This window comes from Coregonus clupeaformis, unplaced genomic scaffold (genome assembly GCF_020615455.1).
Source record: "Coregonus clupeaformis isolate EN_2021a unplaced genomic scaffold, ASM2061545v1 scaf0335, whole genome shotgun sequence".
NCBI classification, from domain to species: domain Eukaryota; kingdom Metazoa; phylum Chordata; class Actinopteri; order Salmoniformes; family Salmonidae; genus Coregonus; species Coregonus clupeaformis.
The window spans coordinates 10,001-31,935 of record NW_025533790.1 but is presented as its reverse complement, the minus strand read 5'-3'; the positions used below and the strand labels follow the sequence as shown (position 1 = coordinate 31,935).

The window sequence follows — 21,935 nt, the reverse complement described above, 5'->3', positions numbered from 1 at the left end:
TTGCAATTCATCTGATCACTCTTCATAACATTCTGGAGTATATGCAAATTGCCATCATAAAAACTGAGGCAGCAGACTTTGTGAAAATTAATATTTGTGTCATTCTCAAAACATTTGACCACGACTGTACAGGTTAAAAATAAAGCTTTAAAAACATCTTACAATCATGCAAAAAGGAAAAAAAGCATAACGTAATTTGTGAGGGTTAAAAGCAGTTTAAAAGTATTATCCACATCCACACCAGTCTTTAAAACGCTAGTAAGCCATGATAGGTATTTTTGGTATATGATCGATCATACGCAGTTATTTTCTAAGACCATGTAAGCATAATTTCACCCTTTAAATAAAGGCAATAAAAATCCACCTCCTTATCCCACATCATCTCCGCTCTCTACTCCAACAACTGTTTGGTGGCCATTAGCTACCGTGGTACTGTGAATAGGAGTGTGGAGCGCTCTGCGGATGGATGGATGGATGGATAGAAGTGCTGCCTGCCTGAGTGATAGGGGAGCTGAATTGGCCTGACCATGTGAGTTGCAGAATGGAGAACAGCTTGAATCAAAAGGAACAGGTGGAAACAGCTGAGGTCACCAACCCACACATACAGCAGAAACGCACTCACACACTAACTGACCCAAACTAACACACACACACACACACACAGAATGGATCGAGGGTGAAGCGGAATGGACTTCATAATCCTATATCTCCTCTCCTATGTGGGTGGAGGTCCGTCGTAGCGGAGCATGATGTTGAAGGAGCGGGCAAAGTTGTTGGACAGAGAGCAGCTGGAGCCTTCGTCCATCCAGGGCAGGAAGAATGCGAAGAGGAGTAGAGCCAACAGCAGGAGCCAGAGGGGCAGGGCCACCCAACACACACGGTACAGCAGGCCTGGAGTCTTCTTCTGCAGGGAGTCAATATAGAGAGGTTAAACACACATACTGTTTATATACACACACACACACACCTAGTGAATTACACAAACACACTCCCAAACAACACTAGTGTGTACAACAAACACATTTTAATTCACGTAATTCAACCCGTCAATTTTTGGGGGGTAAACAGCTGGGCGTGAGAAATGTAACCACTCTCTAATTCATAGACAGAGCTATGGATGCAAGGACTGACCATCCATGAGATGAACATGATGGTCCCTTTAAAGGGAGTGTTATACTGAGTCACTTCAACATGAGTCACACAGTAGGGTCACACAGTAGGGTCACACAGTAGGGTCACACAGTAGGGTCGATGTTAGCTAGCTAGGTAAACAACATAGAAAAGGCTCACAGCCCTCTCAATACAATCAGGGTTGGGATGACACACACACAGGGCGTTCTTCCAAGTGAAGCGAGTAAATCCTCACCCACTCACTCATGTTCACTACCTCAACAAGACTGCTCCATCAACCACCAATACTTTGCTGTGAGTGACACTCCAGTTTTTCTTTCATCTGTGTCTGCTGTTGTTTTTCTCATAACAACAACCTGGGGGTAATCTCAGTTAACTAGCCTCCTTATTTTTAGCCAGCCATGCACCTGCTGCGTTCACAGCTCACTGATAGAGACTGAGAGAGAGAAAAAAGAGAGAGAGAGACGGAGAGAGAACAGTTCTACATTTCGCCCCAAATGGTTGAGGAAAGGATTGTAGAATGGTATACTGATCCTAGACCTGTGCCAACAGGCAACTTCTGCCTAGAGCAGAGAGAATTGGGAACAGGCTGTCCACTTGCTTAGCCATCAACAGATGGAGAGGAGGTCTGAAAACAAGACTCCAGATACAAGTTGCCCTTAAAGTGACCTTACAACAATGGCTAAGGCAACATCTACCTACACCAAAACATGGAGCAAATCCTCTGGAATTTAGTATAATGTCCAGGGCTCCCACACTGTGGGGATCTGAGGGGGTGAGGGAGGGGCTGCTCTCAATCCCTTTGAGAAAGAAAGAAAGAAAGAAAGAAAGAAAGAAAGAAAGAAAGAAAGAAAGAAAGAAAGAAAGAAAGAAAGAAAGAAAGAAAGAAAGAAAGAAAGAAAGAAAGAAAGTTTGTTACGTTGTGTGTGTGTGTGTTGTTGTTGTTGTTGCTGTTGTTTGCTGTTGTGTCTTCTGTTGCCGTTTGCTGTTGCGCGTGCGGTTGCTGTTGTGTTGCTGTTGCCGCTGTGTTGTTGTGTTGCTGTTGCTGTTGCTGTTGCTGCTGTTGCTGTTGTGTTGCTGCTGTGCTGTTGTGTTGTGTTGTTGTTGTTGCTGTTGCTGTTGTTGTGTTGTTGTTGCTGTTGTTGTTGTTGCTGTTGTGTTGTGTTGTGTTGTGTTGTTGTGTTGTGTCGTGCAAAGAAAGAAAGAAAGAAAGAAAGAAAGAAAGAAAGAATCTGCAGCACCCCGGCCTCACCCTCCTAGAATCTGAAGTCAAATGTCTACTGTTTGCTGATGGTCTGGTGCTTCTATCAACAACCAAGGAGGACCTACAGTAGCACCTTCTGCACAGATTCTGTCAGAACTGGGCCCTGACAGTAAATCTCAGTAAGACAAAAATAATGGTGTTCCAAAAAAGGTCCAGTTGCCAGGACCACAAATACAAATTCCATATAGACACCGTTGCCCTTGAGCACACAAAAAACTATACATACCTCGGCCTATACATGTAACTTCCACAAAGCTGTGAACGATCTGAGAGGCAAGGCAAGAAGGGCCTTCTATGCCATCAAAAGGAACATAAAATTCGACATACCAATTAGGATCTGGCTAAAAATACTTGAATCAGTTATAGAACCCATTGCCCTTTATGGTTATGAGGTCTGGGGTCCGCTCATCAACCAAGAATTCACAAAATGGGACAAACACCAAATTGAGACTCTGCATGCAGAATTCTGCAAAAATATCCTCCGCGTACAACGTAAAACACAAAATAATGCATGTTGAGCAGAATTAGGACTATACCCGGTAGTTATCAAAATCCAGAAAAGAGCTATTAAATTCTACAACCACCTAAAAAGGAAGCAATGCCCACATTCCACAACAAAGCCCTCACCTATGGAGATACTGTATAAACCTAGAGAAGAGTCCCCTCAGCCAGCTGGTTCTGGGGCTCTGTTCACAAACACAAACAGACCCCACAGAGCCCCAGGACAGAAACACATTTAGACCCAACCAAATTATGAGAAAGCAAAAAGATAACTATTTGACACACTGGAAATAACAGAGCAAATTGGAATGCTATCTGGCCCAAAACAAAGAGTACACAGTGGCAGAATACCTGACCACTGTGACCCCAAATTAAGAAAATCCTTAACTATGTACAGACTCAGTGAGTCTAGCCTTGCTATTGAGAGAGGACGCCATAGCCTGTCTTCTCTTGAGAGCCAGGTCTGCCTATGTGCCCACTGCCCACAAAATGAGGTGGAAACTGAGCTACACTTCCTAACCTCCTGCCAAATGTATGACCATATTAGAGACACATATTTCCCTCAGATTACAGACCCACAAAGAATTTGAAAACAAATCAAACATTGATAAACTCCATATCTGTTAGGTGAAATACCAGTGTGCAATTAAAGCCGCAAGATTTGTGGCGCATTGCCATGAGCAAAGGGCAACCAGTGGAGCACAAACAACATTGTAAATACAACCTATATTTCTCTGTTAATTTATTTTTCCTTTCATAGTGCAACTACCTGCACATTGTTACAACACTGTACATAGCCAATAACATCACATTTGAAATGTCTATATTCTTAAAACTTCTGTGTTTAAAGTTGACTAATGTTTCCCTTGTTTATTTCCCTTTTGTTTATTGTCTATTCAATTTGCTTTGGCAATGTAAACATATGTTTCCCATGCCAATAAAGCCCTTTGAATTGAACTTGAGTTGAGAGAGAGACAGAGAGGCCGTCATTGTAAACGAGAATATGTTCTTAATTGAATTGCCTAGTTAAATAAAGGTTAAATAAAAGTAAAACAAAAAAGGAGAGAGAGAGAGAAAGAGAGAGAGGGGGATCTGAGGGGGCGAGGAAAAAAAGTGAGGGGGCATGGCATTTCTTAATCTCCTCTCCACCCTACTGGGTTTCAGAATTAATTGGGGTTTGTTGGAGACGGCACACTTGACTTGGTGTCAGTCCTGAGTGGTCAGACCTATTGCCCATAGAGCTGTGTTCACTAAAGCCCAGAGGAGTGGGGAGGCTCAAAGGCTCCACTGAAGGGGGACTGTTGCTGCTTTTATCGTTTTTAAACTCTCTGGAGCAGTCCCATCCGTACATATTTTGTTTGTTTATAGGACGAAGACAGAAAGGAAAGAGTGGAGAGAGAGGAGAGAGTGTGCTGATACAAACCCATGCTGTAGTGATACAGTGGGGAGAACAAGTATTTGATACACTGCCGATTTTGCAGGTTTTCCTACTTACAAAGCATGTAGAGGTCTGTAATTTTTATCTAGGTACACTTCAACTGTGAGAGACGGAATCTAAAACAAAAATCCAGAAAATCACATTGTATGATTTTTAAGTAATTAATTTGCATTTTATTGCATGACATAAGTATTTGATCACCTACCAACCAGTAAGAATTCCGTCTCTCACAGACCTGTTAGTTTTTCTTTAAGAAGCCCTCCTGTTCTCCACTCATTACCTGTATTAACTGCACCTGTTTGAACTCGTTACCTGTATAAAAGACACCTGTCCACACACTCAATCAAACAGACTCCAACCTCTCCACAATGGCCAAGCCCAGAGCGCTGTATAAGGACATCAGGGTTAAAATTGTAGGCCTGCACAAGGCTGGGATGGGCTACAGGACAATAGGCAAGCAGCTTGGTGAGAAGGCAACAACTGTTGGCGCAATTATTAGATAATGGAAGAAGTTCAAGATGACGGTCAATCACCCTTGGTCTGGGGCTCCATGCAAGATCTCACCTCGTGGGGCATCAATGATCATGAGGAAGGTGAGGGATCAGCCCAGAACTACATGGCAGGACCTGGTCAATGACCTGAAGAGAGCTGGGACCACAGTCTCAAAGAAAACCATTAGTAACACACTACGCCGTCATGGATTAAAATCCTGCAGCGCACGCAAGGTCCTGATGGAGGTGGAAAAATCATTCTTTGGGGATGCTTTTCTGCAAAGGGGACAGGACGACTGCACCGTATTGAGGGGAGGATGGAAGGGGCCATGTATCGCGAGATCTTGGCCAACAACCTCCTTCCCTCAGTAAGAGCATTGAAGATGGGGTCGTGGCTGGGTCTTCCAGCATGACAACGACCCGAAACACACAGCCAGGGCAACTAAGGAGTGGCTCCGTAAGAAGCATCTCAAGGTCCTGGAGTGGCCTAGCCAGTCTCCAGACCTGAACCCAATAGAAAATCTTTGGAGGGAGCTGAAAGTCCGTATTGCCCAGCGACAGCCCCGAAACCTGAAGGATCTGGAGAAGGTCTGTATGGAGGAGTGGGCCAAAATCCCTGCTGCAGTGTGTGCAAACCTGGTCAAGACCTACAGGAAACGTATGATCTCTGTAATTGCAAACAAAGGTTTCTGTACCAAATATGAAGTTCTGCTTTTCTGATGTATCAAATACTTATGTCATGCAATAAAATGCAAATTAATTACTTAAAAATCATACAATTTGATTTTCTGGATTTTTGTTTTAGATTCCGTCTCTCACAGTTGAAGTGTACCTATGATAAAAATTACAGACCTCTACATGCTTTGTAAGTAGGAAAACCTGAAAAATCGGCAGTGTATCAAATACTTGTTCTCCCCACTGTATATGCATTTCATAGGCTGCGCTTAGACCACTGGACCACCCCAGGCCACACGACTTTCCAGTTTGAACTACACTGAATATGAAAGGAATGTTTGACCAAGACAAAAGCATTGACACCGATTATTAACTGTACCTTAGCTGTCCTGGTGTGTTCCTCTCGTCCAACAGCACCCTGCTGGAAATAAACCAAGAAAACATACAAGTCAATATACTGCATGTGCTTTATACAGTACAGTTCAGTCAGACCATTACCTAACATTGATGATACACTGTTACCTTGTGGTAGACCAGGGAGGAGGCTCAACTTGCTGTTGAGAGTTAGAATAATAGAATACACAAGGTGCAATTTCGAAATATGGTTGTGCATCAGCAGTCAATCAATTAGCCCATGTCAGCAAAACATTTTTAGATTGGTAAGTTAGTCTAGCGGCCAGCTATCTAAACTTGTAGTCAGCATGGTGGAATTACCGACCGGGGTGGGGCCCATTGATCATCAGTTATCATATTAAAAAACGGCAAACATTTGCCTCCACCCATATGGCAAAATGTGTAGAATTGCAGGACATTTGTTAGAAAACTACAGCCGCAAGATTTGTGGCCCATTGCCATGAGAAAAGGGCAACCAGTGGAGCACAAACAATCAATCAATCAATCAATCAATTTTATTTTATATAGCCCTTCTTACATCAGCTAATATCTCGAAGTGCTGTACAGAAACCCAGCCTAAAACCCCAAACAGCTAGTAATGCAGGTGTAGAAGCACGGTGGCTAGGAAAAACTCCCTAGAAAGGCTAAAACCTAGGAAGAAACCTAGAGAGGAACCAGGCTATGAGGGGTGGCCAGTCCTCTTCTGGCTGTGCCGGGTGAAGATTATAACAGAACCATGCCAAGATGTTCAAAAAATGTTCATAAGTGACAAGCATGGTCAAATAATAATCAGGAATAAATCTCAGTTGGCTTTTCATAGCCGATCATTAAGAGTTTAAAACAGCAGGTCTGGGACAGGTAGGGGTTCCATAACCGCAGGCAGAACAGTTGAAACTGGAATAGCAGCAAGGCCAGGCGGACTGGGGACAGCAAGGAGTCACCACGGCCGGTAGTCCCGACGTATGGTCCTAGGGCTCAGGTCTCTCAGTTGGCTTTTCATAGCCGATCATTAAGAGTTGAAAACAGCAGGTCTGGGACAGGTAGGGGTTTCGTAGCCGCAGGCAGAACAGTTGTAAATACAACCTATATTTGCAAGGTGGGTGGGGGAGGGTATGCAGAGCCAGCCCTCATGATGAGTTCTGTTTTTTTGTGGCCCCCAACCCATCAAAGATGCCCATCCCTGTGGTAGACCAATGTATCGTCTCTTTATTATGGGATACTCTTTAACGCCCTCTACTGGATGTACATTTTACACTGCACCCGATTCCCTATATAGTGCACTACTTTTGTCCAGAGCTACAGTATATTCAGGGTTTGTTTCGTCACAATATTGTTTTGAACGTTCGTTCTGGACTGATGGCCAACTGAGCATTCTACTCAATGCATCGTCAATGAGCGCTGATGAAAATTTCATCAAAAGTACATTACAGTGGTTTAGAAATACAATGCCATTCAAAGGGAGGCAAATAATTAGTAGGAAAACCTTTTGTCATCATTTTGATGTCGCCAGATTGACTTCAGATGCAGTATAACGTTAGCTAGTTAGCTACGATTGAGGGGAGGACGCTGGCTTTTAGCTAACTACCGTTAGCATTGCTAGCTATTTTTGACAAACTTTGCTAGCTAATGACAACATTGCCATTTGTCTAAAGTAAATTTGACGACATGATAATGCTGGCAAAGTTGTTTCCTACTAAACATTTTACTACTTCAGCAATGTAATCGTATTTCCAGGCAGTCGTTAGCCTCCGTCCAGAATGACTGGGCTTATCATGACTTTAGGGCACCACAATTACGCCACGCGACCGAGTGACCGAGCTGCAACCTATGAATAGGTCCTGGTCAACAATAGTGCACTATAAAGGGAATAGGGTGCCATTTTAGAGGCACAATACAATTTGCACAGTATCGTTTACCTTGACATTCAACAGGGCCTTGAGGTCTCCAACGTCCTTCAGTTTGGACTTGTAGATCATCCAGCGATAACGTATCTCCTCCATGCCCACATCCTCAGCCCCACGGTCAGCCCTGGCCCCGGCTACAGGCCAAGCCATCAGCAGTAGCTGGAACTGCTCCTGACCCCAGTCCACACTGGACCGCAAGGACTGTGGGAGGGGAGAGAGGGGGGTAGGGGGGGGGAGAGAGGGGGGGGGGGGGGAGAGAGGGAGGGAAATGGTGGAAAGAGAGAGTGAGAAAGAGAGAGGAGGAGAGGGGGGGATAGAAAGAGAGGGCGAGAGAGAGGAGGAGAGAGAAAGGGGGAAGAGAGGGGAGTGAACAACAGAGGGATGGAGAATGAGGAAGCCTGAACTGTTGCATTTGGCTGAGGGATAAGCAGGGAAATTGCTGCATCATGTAATAACAATAAGCAATGTGTCAGTGAGTAATGTCTACACAGGGTCTTTGCACAGGAGAATACATGCCACAGTAAATCCTGAAGGAATAATCCTTCATCTCTAATGAAACACACACACAGTATATCCCCAATCAAACATCTCCAATCCCTGTCTGCCTTGAATCAATGTCCACTGTCTGCTGACTGAATTTGAAGCGTGCTCTGTGTTCCCATACTAACATATACATCTTAACCACTAACATGGCCTGCTAGCGCCCCAAATAGCACCCTATTCCCTATATAGTGCACTTCTTTTGACCACAGCCCTATTTCAAAAGTAGTGTACTAAATAGAGAATAGGGTGTCATTTTGGACCTAACTGTCTGTCAGGCAAATTGTGGTTGGGATGTAACGGTCCACCTGTCAGTTCAGCTGCCAAAAGTTAGTCTTCTAGAGGAAGGCCAGAGCCTCGCTGTAAGGTAAAGTTAGTCTTCTAGAGGAAGGCCAGAGCCTCGCTGTAAGGTAACGTTAGTCTTCTAGAGGAAGGCCAGAGACTCGCTGTAAGGTAAAGTTAGTCTTCTAGAGGAAGGCCAGGGCCTCACTGTAAGGTAAAGTTAGTCTTCTAGAGGAAGGCCAGAGACTCGCTGTAAGGTAAAGTTAGTCTTCTAGAGGAAGGCCAGGGCCTCACTGTAAGGTAAAGTTAGTCTTCTAGAGGAAGGCCAGAGCCTCACTGTAAGGTAAAGTTAGTCTTCTAGAGGAAGGCCAGAGACTCGCTGTAAGGTAAAGTTAGTCTTCTAGAGGAAGGCCAGAGCCTCACTGTAAGGTAAAGTTAGTCTTCTAGAGGAAGGCCAGAGCCTCACTGTAAGGTAAAGTTAGTCTTCTAGAGGAAGGCCAGAGCCTCACTGTAAGGTAAAGTTAGTCTTCTAGAGGAAGGCCAGAGACTCGCTGTAAGGTAAAGTTAGTCTTCTAGAGGAAGGCCAGGGCCTCACTGTAAGGTAAAGTTAGTCTTCTAGAGGAAGGCCAGAGCCTCACTGTAAGGTAAAGTTAGTCTTCTAGAGGAAGGCCAGAGACTCGCTGTAAGGTAAAGTTAGTCTTCTAGAGGAAGGCCAGAGCCTCACTGTAAGGTAAAGTTAGTCTTCTAGAGGAAGGCCAGAGCCTCACTGTAAGGTAAAGTTAGTCTTCTAGAGGAAGGCCAGAGACTCGCTGTAAGGTAAAGTTAGTCTTCTAGAGGAAGGCCAGAGCCTCGCTGTAAGGTAAAGTTAGTCTTCTAGAGGAAGGCCAGAGCCTCACTGTAAGGTAAAGTTAGTCTTCTAGAGGAAGGCCAGAGCCTCGCTGTAAGGTAAAGTTAGTCTTCTAGAGGAAGGCCAGAGCCTCGCTGTAAGGTAAAGTTAGTCTTCTAGAGCAGGGTTTCCCAAACTCAGTTCTCGGGACCGCAATGGGTGCACGTTTTGGTTTATTCCCTAGCACTACACAGCTGATTCAAATAATGAACTAATCATCAAGCTTTGATAATTTGAATTAGCTGTGTAGTGTTAGGGCACAAACCAAAACATGCACTCCTTGGGGTACAGAGGACCGAGTTTGGGAAACGCTGTTCTAGAGGAAGGCCAGAAGGTTTGTGCATTTGTCAGGGACTCGCTGTAAGGTAAAGTTAGTCTTCTAGAGGAAGGCCAGAGCCTCACTGTAAGGTAAAGTTAGTCTTCTAGAGGAAGGCCAGAGCCTCACTGTAAGGTAAAGTTAGTCTTCTAGAGGAAGGCCAGAGCCTCACTGTAAGGTAAAGTTAGTCTTCTAGAGGAAGGCCAGAGACTCGCTGTAAGGTAAAGTTAGTCTTCTAGAGCAGGGTTTCCCAAACTCAGTTCTCGGGACCGCAATGGGTGCACGTTTTGGTTTATTCCCTAGCACTACACAGCTGATTCAAATAATGAACTAATCATCAAGCTTTGATAATTTGAATTAGCTGTGTAGTGTTAGGGGCACAAACCAAAACATGCACTCCTGGGGTACAGAGGACCGAGTTTGGGAAACGCTGTTCTAGAGGAAGGCCAGAAGGTTTGTGCATTTGTCAGGGACTCGCTGTAAGGTAAAGTTAGTCTTCTAGAGGAAGGCCAGAGTCTCGCTGTAAGGTAAAGTTAGTCTTCTAGAGGAAGGCCAGAGCCTCACTGTAAGGTAAAGTTAGTCTTCTAGAGGAAGGCCAGAGCCTCACTGTAAGGTAAAGTTAGTCTTCTAGAGGAAGGCCAGAGCCTCGCTGTAAGGTAAAGTTAGTCTTCTAGAGGAAGGCCAGAGACTCGCTGTAAGGTAAAGTTAGTCTTCTAGAGGAAGGCCAGGGCCTCACTGTAAGGTAAAGTTAGTCTTCTAGAGGAAGGCCAGAGCCTCGCTGTAAGGTAAAGTTAGTCTTCTAGAGGAAGGCCAGAGCCCTCACTGTAAGGTAAAGTTAGTCTTCTAGAGGAAGGCCAGAGCCTCACTGTAAGGTAAAGTTAGTCTTCTAGAGGAAGGCCAGAGACTCGCTGTAAGGTAAAGTTAGTCTTCTAGAGGAAGGCCAGGGCCTCACTGTAAGGTAAAGTTAGTCTTCTAGAGGAAGGCCAGAGCCTCACTGTAAGGTAAAGTTAGTCTTCTAGAGGAAGGCCAGAGACTCGCTGTAAGGTAAAGTTAGTCTTCTAGAGGAAGGCCAGAGCCTCACTGTAAGGTAAAGTTAGTCTTCTAGAGGAAGGCCAGAGCCTCACTGTAAGGTAAAGTTAGTCTTCTAGAGGAAGGCCAGAGCCTCGCTGTAAGGTAAAGTTAGTCTTCTAGAGGAAGGCCAGAGCCTCGCTGTAAGGTAAAGTTAGTCTTCTAGAGCAGGGTTTCCCAAACTCAGTTCTCGGGACCGCAATGGGTGCACGTTTTGGTTTATTCCCTAGCACTACACAGCTGATTCAAATAATGAACTAATCATCAAGCTTTGATAATTTGAATTAGCTGTGTAGTGTTAGGGGCACAAACCAAAACATGCACTCCTTGGGGTACAGAGGACCGAGTTTGGGAAACGCTGTTCTAGAGGAAGGCCAGAAGGTTTGTGCATTTGTCAGGGACTCGCTGTAAGGTAAAGTTAGTCTTCTAGAGGAAGGCCAGAGCCTCACTGTAAGGTAAAGTTAGTCTTCTAGAGGAAGGCCAGAGCCTCACTGTAAGGTAAAGTTAGTCTTCTAGAGGAAGGCCAGAGCCTCACTGTAAGGTAAAGTTAGTCTTCTAGAGGAAGGCCAGAGACTCGCTGTAAGGTAAAGTTAGTCTTCTAGAGCAGGGTTTCCCAAACTCAGTTCTCGGGACCGCAATGGGTGCACGTTTTGGTTTATTCCCTAGCACTACACAGCTGATTCAAATAATGAACTAATCATCAAGCTTTGATAATTTGAATTAGCTGTGTAGTGTTAGGGCACAAACCAAAACATGCACTCCTTGGGGTACAGAGGACCGAGTTTGGGAAACGCTGTTCTAGAGGAAGGCCAGAAGGTTTGTGCATTTGTCAGGGACTCGCTGTAAGGTAAAGTTAGTCTTCTAGAGGAAGGCCAGAGTCTCGCTGTAAGGTAAAGTTAGTCTTCTAGAGGAAGGCCAGAGCCTCACTGTAAGGTAAAGTTAGTCTTCTAGAGGAAGGCCAGAGCCTCACTGTAAGGTAAAGTTAGTCTTCTAGAGGAAGGCCAGAGCCTCGCTGTAAGGTAAAGTTAGTCTTCTAGAGGAAGGCCAGAGACTCGCTGTAAGGTAAAGTTAGTCTTCTAGAGGAAGGCCAGGGCCTCACTGTAAGGTAAAGTTAGTCTTCTAGAGGAAGGCCAGAGCCTCGCTGTAAGGTAAAGTTAGTCTTCTAGAGGAAGGCCAGAGCCTCACTGTAAGGTAAAGTTAGTCTTCTAGAGGAAGGCCAGAGCCTCACTGTAAGGTAAAGTTAGTCTTCTAGAGGAAGGCCAGAGACTCGCTGTAAGGTAAAGTTAGTCTTCTAGAGGAAGGCCAGGGCCTCACTGTAAGGTAAAGTTAGTCTTCTAGAGGAAGGCCAGAGCCTCACTGTAAGGTAAAGTTAGTCTTCTAGAGGAAGGCCAGAGACTCGCTGTAAGGTAAAGTTAGTCTTCTAGAGGAAGGCCAGAGCCTCACTGTAAGGTAAAGTTAGTCTTCTAGAGGAAGGCCAGAGCCTCACTGTAAGGTAAAGTTAGTCTTCTAGAGGAAGGCCAGAGCCTCACTGTAAGGTAAAGTTAGTCTTCTAGAGGAAGGCCAGAGCCTCACTGTAAGGTAAAGTTAGTCTTCTAGAGGAAGGCCAGAGACTCGCTGTAAGGTAAAGTTAGTCTTCTAGAGGAAGGCCAGAGCCTCGCTGTAAGGTAAAGTTAGTCTTCTAGAGGAAGGCCAGAGCCTCACTGTAAGGTAAAGTTAGTCTTCTAGAGGAAGGCCAGAGCCTCGCTGTAAGGTAAAGTTAGTCTTCTAGAGCAGGGTTTCCCAAACTCAGTTCTCGGGACCGCAATGGGTGCACGTTTTGGTTTATTCCTAGCACTACACAGCTGATTCAAATAATGAACTAATCATCAAGCTTTGATAATTTGAATTAGCTGTGTAGTGTTAGGGCACAAACCAAAAACATGCACTCCTTGGGGTACAGAGGACCGAGTTTGGGAAACGCTGTTCTAGAGGAAGGCCAGAAGGTTTGTGCATTTGTCAGGGACTCGCTGTAAGGTAAAGTTAGTCTTCTAGAGGAAGGCCAGAGACTCGCTGTAAGGTAAAGTTAGTCTTCTAGAGGAAGGCCAGAGCCTCACTGTAAGGTAAAGTTAGTCTTCTAGAGGAAGGCCAGAGCCTCACTGTAAGGTAAAGTTAGTCTTCTAGAGGAAGGCCAGAGCCTCGCTGTAAGGTAAAGTTAGTCTTCTAGAGGAAGGCCAGAGACTCGCTGTAAGGTAAAGTTAGTCTTCTAGAGGAAGGCCAGGGCCTCACTGTAAGGTAAAGTTAGTCTTCTAGAGGAAGGCCAGAGCCTCGCTGTAAGGTAAAGTTAGTCTTCTAGAGGAAGGCCAGAGCCTCACTGTAAGGTAAAGATAGTATTCTAGAGGAAGGCCAGAGCCTCGCTGTAAGGTAAAGTTAGTCTTCTAGAGGAAGGCCAGAGCCTCACTGTAAGGTAAAGTTAGTCTTCTAGAGGAAGGCCAGAGCCTCGCTGTAAGGTAAAGTTAGTCTTCTAGAGGAAGGCCAGAGACTCGCTGTAAGGTAAAGTTAGTCTTCTAGAGGAAGGCCAGGGCCTCACTGTAAGGTAAAGTTAGTCTTCTAGAGGAAGGCCAGAGACTCGCTGTAAGGTAAAGTTAGTCTTCTAGAGGAAGGCCAGGGCCTCACTGTAAGGTAAAGTTAGTCTTCTAGAGGAAGGCCAGAGCCTCACTGTAAGGTAAAGTTAGTCTTCTAGAGGAAGGCCAGAGACTCGCTGTAAGGTAAAGTTAGTCTTCTAGAGGAAGGCCAGAGCCTCACTGTAAGGTAAAGTTAGTCTTCTAGAGGAAGGCCAGAGCCTCACTGTAAGGTAAAGTTAGTCTTCTAGAGGAAGGCCAGAGACTCGCTGTAAGGTAAAGTTAGTCTTCTAGAGGAAGGCCAGGGCCTCACTGTAAGGTAAAGTTAGTCTTCTAGAGGAAGGCCAGAGCCTCACTGTAAGGTAAAGTTAGTCTTCTAGAGGAAGGCCAGAGACTCGCTGTAAGGTAAAGTTAGTCTTCTAGAGGAAGGCCAGAGCCTCACTGTAAGGTAAAGTTAGTCTTCTAGAGGAAGGCCAGAGCCTCACTGTAAGGTAAAGTTAGTCTTCTAGAGGAAGGCCAGAGACTCGCTGTAAGGTAAAGTTAGTCTTCTAGAGGAAGGCCAGAGCCTCGCTGTAAGGTAAAGTTAGTCTTCTAGAGGAAGGCCAGAGCCTCACTGTAAGGTAAAGTTAGTCTTCTAGAGGAAGGCCAGAGCCTCGCTGTAAGGTAAAGTTAGTCTTCTAGAGGAAGGCCAGAGCCTCGCTGTAAGGTAAAGTTAGTCTTCTAGAGGAAGGCCAGAGCCTCGCTGTAAGGTAAAGTTAGTCTTCTAGAGCAGGGTTTCCCAAACTCAGTTCTCGGGACCGCAATGGGTGCACGTTTTGGTTTATTCCCTAGCACTACACAGCTGATTCAAATAATGAACTAATCATCAAGCTTTGATAATTTGAATTAGCTGTGTAGTGTTAGGGGCACAAACCAAAACATGCACTCCTTGGGGTACAGAGGACCGAGTTTGGGAAACGCTGTTCTAGAGGAAGGCCAGAAGGTTTGTGCATTTGTCAGGGACTCGCTGTAAGGTAAAGTTAGTCTTCTAGAGGAAGGCCAGAGACTCGCTGTAAGGTAAAGTTAGTCTTCTAGAGGAAGGCCAGAGCCTCACTGTAAGGTAAAGTTAGTCTTCTAGAGGAAGGCCAGAGCCTCACTGTAAGGTAAAGTTAGTCTTCTAGAGGAAGGCCAGAGCCTCGCTGTAAGGTAAAGTTAGTCTTCTAGAGGAAGGCCAGAGACTCGCTGTAAGGTAAAGTTAGTCTTCTAGAGGAAGGCCAGGGCCTCACTGTAAGGTAAAGTTAGTCTTCTAGAGGAAGGCCAGAGCCTCGCTGTAAGGTAAAGTTAGTCTTCTAGAGGAAGGCCAGAGCCTCACTGTAAGGTAAAGATAGTATTCTAGAGGAAGGCCAGAGCCTCGCTGTAAGGTAAAGTTAGTCTTCTAGAGGAAGGCCAGAGCCTCACTGTAAGGTAAAGTTAGTCTTCTAGAGGAAGGCCAGAGCCTCGCTGTAAGGTAAAGTTAGTCTTCTAGAGGAAGGCCAGAGCCTCACTGTAAGGTAAAGTTAGTCTTCTAGAGGAAGGCCAGAGCCTCACTGTAAGGTAAAGTTAGTCTTCTAGAGGAAGGCCAGCGTTTCGCTATAAGGTAAAGTTAGTCTTCTAGAGGAAGGCCAGAGCCTCACTGTAAGGTAAAGTTAGTCTTCTAGAGGAAGGCCAGAGCCTCGCTGTAAGGTAAAGTTAGTATTCTAGAGGAAGGACAGAGCCTCGCTGTAAGGTAAAGTTAGTCTTCTAGAGGAAGGCCAGAGCCTCACTGTAAGGTAAAGTTAGTCTTCTAGAGGAAGGCCAGAGCCTCGCTGTAAGGTAAAGTTAGTCTTCTAGAGGAAGGCCAGAGCCTCGCTGTAAGGTAAAGTTGGTCTTCTAGAGGAAGGCCAAAGCCTCACTGTAAGGTAAAGTTAGTCTTCTAGAGGAAGACCAGAGCCTCGCTGTAAGGTAAAGTTAGTCTTCTAGAGGAAGGCCAGAGCCTCGCTGTAAGGTAAAGTTAGTCTTCTAGAGGAAGGCCAGAGCCTCGCTGTAAGGTAAAGTTAGTCTTCTAGAGGAAGGCCATAGCCTCACTGTAAGGTAAAGTTGGTCTTCTAGAGGAAGGCCATAGCCTCACTGTAAGGTAAAGTTAGTCTTCTAGAGGAAGACCAGCGTTTCGCTGTAAGGTAAAGTTAGTCTTCTAGAGCAGGGTTTCCCAAACTCAGTTCTCAGGACCGCAATGGGTGCACGTTTTGGTTTATGCCCTAGCACTACACAGCTGATTCAAATAATGAACTAATCATCAAGCTTTGATCATTTGAATTAGCTGTGTAGTGTTAGGGCACAAACCAAAACATGCACTCCTTGGGGTACAGAGGACCGAGTTTGGGAAACGCTGTTCTAGAGGAAGGCCAGAAGGTTTGTCCATTTGTCAGGGACTCGCTGTAAAGGTAAAGTTAGTCTTCTAGAGGAAGGCCAGAGCCTCACTGTAAGGTAAAGTTAGTCTTCTAGAGGAAGGCCAGAGCCTCACTGTAAGGTAAAGTTAGTCTTCTAGAGGAAGACCAGAGCCTCGCTGTAAGGTAAAGTTAGTCTTCTAGAGGAAGACCAGAGCCTCACTGTAAGGTAAAGTTAGTCTTCTAGAGGAAGACCAGAGCCTCGCTGTAAGGTAAAGTTAGTCTTCTAGAGGAAGGCCAGAGCCTCGCTGTAAGGTAAAGTTAGTCTTCTAGAGGAAGGCCAGAGCCTCGCTGTAAGGTAAAGTTAGTCTTCTAGAGGAAGGCCATAGCCTCGCTGTAAGGTAAAGTTAGTCTTCTAGAGGAAGGCCAGAGCCTCACTGTAAGGTAAAGTTAGTCTTCTAGAGGAAGGCCAGAGCCTCACTGTAAGGTAAAGTTAGTCTTCTAGAGGAAGGCCAGAGCCTCACTGTAAGGTAAAGTTAGTCTTCTAGAGGAAGGCCAGAGCCTCACTGTAAGGTAAAGTTAGTCTTCTAGAGGAAGGCCAGAGCCTCGCTGTAAGGTATATTTCTACCATCCTAGGGCTTTGTTTGGTACACTCTGAACAGAATGTCCTACAGATGAAATACACATTTTTAATGAAGTTCTCATGTAGCACGCATATTACTTCGAAAATAACTTGTTTTAAGCAATCTCTAACCATAAGACGGCCACAGACCTAGAGTAACTTGTCATTTGTGTGTGAATATAAACAGGAATGGAATACTGGAATACTGAAAATGCAATACTGTATATTTCTGAGAGGAAACATCAGCACCAACCATGAGTGTGTTCTGCCTGATCTTGAGTTCTTTGGTGCTCAACGGTCCCTCTGTGTTGAGAATCCCTGAGAGTGTATCGTTCTCCTTTCGTAGCCAGGCCTCAAACTCCCTCCTCCTGTCCTCATAGTCCCCTACACTCAGGGTTGCCCCAACACTTGCCTGAAGGACCCCAACAACAACATAATCAGCAACAACATCAACAAGAACTTACTGTAGGTGATATTTCACAAAGAAGGATCAGTTAGCTAATTTTCTTAATGTTTCAGTTTATAACGGTAGTTGAATATGGGTTACAGAGTATTGAGAGACGAGTCAATTATAGCATGGCCATTTAAAGTTGATCTTCCTTTATGAACTAGAAAATGTGATTATTATGGTTGGAGTTAATATAATCAGTGGAGAAGCCATACCGTGGTGTGGTGACATGAGCCCTGTAGCCCTCCAGAGGTTTTTCTAGCAGAGCCTTGCTGGGATGACAGAGTGTAACCCTCCATGACTGAATCTTCCATCCTGGTCTTGATAGATGGGAAGGAGCCTCTGTGTCGCAGGTGTCCCCCTCCCCCTCCACTGTGGTCTCTCATTTCACCTGTTCCCTCTTCGTAGTTGCCTCTGCTGCCGTGCCCTAGCCCTGAGCCTGACCCTAACCCAATGTCTACCTCCATGGCCAGGGGTTCAGCCATCCCTCTGGACCTCTGCTCGTCCACCCACTCCTCTGTCCGCCCGCTACTGCTGGACCCAGACACCCCCACCACACCACTACCCCTGGAGCCAGAACCGCTAACCCTGGAGCCAGAGTCCCCCACTAAACCGTTAACCCTGGAGCCAGAGTCCCCCACTAACCCGCTAACCCTGGAGCCAGAACCGCTAACCCTGGAGCCAGAGTCCCCCACTAAACCGTTAACCCTGGAGCCAGAGTCCCCCACTAACCCGCTAACCCTGGAGCCAGAACTGCTAACCCTGGAGCCAGAGTCCCCCACTAAATCGTTAACCCTGGAGCCAGAGTCCCCCACTAACCCACTAACCCTGGAGCCAGAGTCCCCCACTAACCCACTAACCCTGGAGCCAGAACCGCTAACCCTGGAGCCAGAGTCCCCCACTAACCCGCTACTCCTGGACCCAGAGCCCCCCACCACCACCCCTCCTCCTCCACCCTGGGTGCTTCTGCCTCCTGTGTGGCCTGATGTCATCCCTGTGGTTCCCTCTCTGGTCTCCTCCTCTCCTCCCTGACCGTACCCCCCTCTCCAAACGATGGAGTCCACCTCCTCTACACCCAGGCTGTGCTCACCGCCACCCCTCTCCTTCTCCCTTTCCCTTTCCCTGTCCCTGCTTCCACTCACATTGTCCTGTGCTCGTCTCTGACTGCCCCCCAAGGTTAACGTCATAGGACTCAGTTGTTGACCAAGAGTCTGTCGATCACTGCCCTGTCTCTCCCCATGTTCAGAGAGATCCATACCCTCCACACTGCCCTCGAACCCTCCCTCGACCCAAATACCCTCTTCTGCTCCACAACTCTCCCCTCCTTCCCCTTGCTCCACCCTTCCTCCTGACCCTGTTCTTCCCCCTCTCACAGCCCCCACCCCAGAGCTCTGAGAGAGCCAGACCCCATGGCCCTCTCCTGGGGATCCCTCTGGAGCACCCTCCCTACTGCTGCTGGAGCCTCTACCCTTGATCATGTCTCCTCCCTCCCCAGGAAAAAGCTCCCTGGCTGGGCCTGGCCTCTCCCCAGCCTGGCTTCTCACCATCTCCCTCTGGGTGTCTGAGTCAGGGTCCTCAGAGCTGTGCCCATTCAGCAGCCTGGGAACGGAACAACAGACAGTAAGTACTGAAGGCATCTCTTAGGATTGTGTAATTGGCCGCATGAAATACTTTTCACCCAGATGCAGGGACAGCATAAGTCATATAATTACTTCTGTGTAGAAGGTTTTGGAGATAAATGTGCACAAGCCATAAGAGGTTGTCGGGGACCTCAACTGAAATCCACTAAACTACAGATTAAGTAGTAGTAGTAGTAGTGGTACTAGATTACTTCTCCCATAGAGACCCTATCATTCACTAGAGTGGCGGATGTCATAGACCTACATAGCTCTAGAATGTGATAATGGCAGCCATCTTGGTCAGGAATAAGTAACCCTTCTAGTGTTCTGTATCTAATTCTATGAGTTTTGCCTCCAGCCCACTGTAGTGTAGTGTACCTGAAGAGGTTGAGGCTGAGGTCATGGAGGGCCATCCAGGACTCCCTCAGGTGCTTCATGTCCCTGAGGATGTGCACCCGGCCCTCTTCAGAGGTCCTCTCCAGCACCCCCTGGCCCTGCACCTCTGTCTGGTGCAGCTGCAGCTCCTTCTCTGGGAACTCACCTAGTGCCCTCTACAGGGCCAGACGACGATTAACACAGGACAGGACGGGACTTAGACTGTGGCCACACAGAGACGTACAGTACCAGTCAAAAGTTTGGACACACCTACTCATTCAAGGATTTTTCTTTATTTGTACTATTTTCTACATTCTAGAATAATAGTGAATATATCAAAACTATTAAATAACACGTGGAATCATGGAGTAACCAAAAAAAGTGATAAACAAATCCAAATATATTTTATATTTGAGATTCTTCAAATAGCCACCCTTTGCCTTTATGACAGCTTTGCATACTCCTGGCATTCTCTCAACCAGCTTCACCTGGAATGTTTTTCCAACAGTCTTGAAGGAGTTCCCTCATATGCTGAGCACTTGTTGGCTGCTTTTCCTTCACACTGCCGTCCGACTCATCCCAAACCATCTCAATTGGGTTGAGGTCAGGGGATTGTGGAGGCCAGGTCATCTGATGCAGCACTCCATCACTCTCCTTCTTGGTTAAATAGCCCTTACACAGCCTGGAGGTGTGTTGGGTCATTGTCCTGTTGAAAAACAAATGATAGTCGCACTAAGCCCAAACCAGATGGGATGGCGTATCGCTGTAGAATGCTGTGGTAGCCATTCTGGTTAAGTGTCACAGTGTCACCAGCAAAGCACCCCCACACCATAACACCTCCTCCTCCATGCTTTACGGTGGGAAATACACATGCGGAGATCATCCGTTCACCCACACCGCGTCTCACAAAGACACGGCGGTTGGAACCAAAAATCTCCAATTTGGACTCCAGACCAAAGGACAAATTTCCACCAGTCTAATGTCGATTGCTCGTGTTTCTTGGCCCAAGCAGGTCTCTTCTTCTTATTGGTGTCCTTTAGTAGAGGTTTCTTTGCAGCAATTCAACAATGAAGGCCTGATTCACACAGTCCCCTCTGAACAGTTGATGTTGAGATGTGTCTGTTACTTGAACTATGTAAAGCATTTATTTGGGCTGCAATTTCTGAGGCTGGTAACTTTAATGAACTTATCCTCTGCAGCAGAGGTAACACTGGGTCTTCCATTCCTGTGGCGGTCCTCATGAGAGCCAGTTTCATCATAGCGCTTGATGGTTTTTGCGACTGCACTTGAAGAAACTGAAATGTTCCATATTGACTGACCTTCATGTCTAAAAGTAATGATGGACTGTCATTTCTCTTTGCTTATTTGAGCTGTTCTTGCCATAATATGGACTTGGTATTTTACCAAATAAGGCTATCTTCTGTATACCCCCCCTACCTTGTCACAACACAACTGATTGGCTCAAAAGCATTAAGAAGGAAAGAAATTCCACAAATTAACTTTTAACAAGGCACACCTGATAATTGAAATGCATTCCAGGTGACTACCTCATGAAGCTGGTTGAGAGAATGCCAAGAGTGTGCAAAGCTGTCATCAAGGCAAAGGGTGGCTATTTGAAGAATCTAAAATACAAAATATATTTTGATTTTCTTAACACTTTTTTGGTTAATACATGATTCCATGTGTTATTTCATAGTTTTGATGTCTTCACTAGTATTCTACAATGTAAAAAATAGTAAAAATAAAGAAAAACCCTTGAATGAGTAGCACTGTTCAAATGTTTTAACTTTTGATGATGTCATCGGGTATAACTTTTTTTACTTGATATATTTTTCTACAAAACATAATAATGTCGTTTTCACATATGTTGACATTGGTATTGTGCGGGAGATACTGAAAATGAGGTTGAAAAGGGGTGGAGCTGCCCTTTAAGATAACAGACCAGTACCTCAGTCTTGTGCTGTCTGTTGTGCCATCAACATACTATCCTAGACATAACATACTATAAGATACCATAACTTACTATACCAGTACATAACAGATACATGTGGAAAGTCAGTACCTCAGCCTCGTGCTGTCTGTTGTCCACGCTCCACTTCCCAGCAGAACTGCGGTAGGACTCCAGCTTCTGCCTCATAATCATCAGCCACTTCTCCACGTTCAGCAGGCTCTCGAGGAAACTCTCGTGCTCCCCGGTGCATTCCTCACTCTCCTTCACCTTCACCTGACACAGAGAGAGACACATCCAAACATGAATGCACAAATACAGTACATATGTGCCTGATTTACACTATAGTGCCAACCCTAACCATACTATGTTGGCTGGGATATTTTCTTTTCACATTGTCCTTTCTAGCACGGTTCCAGAAACTATGATGATGCGCAACCGGGAAAGCCCAGTACAGCTCAGCTTGGCTCAGTAGTGTGAAAAGGTTCAATGTTACCCTTTTTCAGAACCTGTGAGGAAAGCATGGAGTTGCCGTCTCTCTCAGAGCCAGTCTTACCCTGATGGCCTTGTAAAGGATCCTCCAGTCCCCGTACAGCATCTCAAACTGGGTCCTGTTAGCGGAGCTAGATGACACCAGAGTCTCCAGAGCTGTGATGTGGGCCTCACAGTCCTTCAAGTCCTTCTTGATCACCTGAGAGAGGACACAAGCAGTAGCGTTTGAGAGACACAGGTATAGATTACCGTGAGCACAGAATTAAATAGAACACTAGAATGGACATTGGCAACATAAATCAATCGGCCATCTTGGTCAGGAAAACATTCATTCTAGAAACTGATCAAATGTGGTAATATATTGTATGAAACAATTAACTTGTGAATCATAGGATCTCCATGGCAGTGAGTGACCCACCCGTAGCTGGTCTGAATGGCTCTTCTTGGCCAGTATATCTGTGCCTGCGAGGCCGTTCGTTGAGTCGGGCCTGTTCCTCAGCAGGGTCAGCTTGTTCCTGATTGACTCGTAGGTGTCCCCAAAGTCCTTTGTCCTTGAGATCAAAC

General features: G+C 45.8%; 1 protein-coding gene across 1 annotated transcript in view; it reads right to left on the bottom strand.

The window, feature by feature from the left end:
* Positions 1-59: 59 nt before the first annotated feature.
* Positions 60-21,935, bottom strand: part of LOC123484495 (golgin subfamily A member 6-like protein 2) — a gene marked incomplete at its 5' end in the record, with an annotated part of 24,378 nt that continues 2,502 nt past the window's right edge. The window contains 9 exons of the mRNA XM_045214910.1: positions 60-904; positions 5,880-5,921; positions 7,810-7,998; positions 16,743-16,901; positions 17,153-18,536; positions 18,935-19,107; positions 20,994-21,155; positions 21,436-21,570; positions 21,790-21,935. The exon at positions 21,790-21,935 is cut by the window's right edge and continues 1 nt beyond it. Coding sequence (XP_045070845.1) covers positions 716-904; positions 5,880-5,921; positions 7,810-7,998; positions 16,743-16,901; positions 17,153-18,536; positions 18,935-19,107; positions 20,994-21,155; positions 21,436-21,570; positions 21,790-21,935 — 2,579 coding nt within the window. The remainder of the gene's footprint in view (positions 905-5,879; positions 5,922-7,809; positions 7,999-16,742; positions 16,902-17,152; positions 18,537-18,934; positions 19,108-20,993; positions 21,156-21,435; positions 21,571-21,789) is intronic.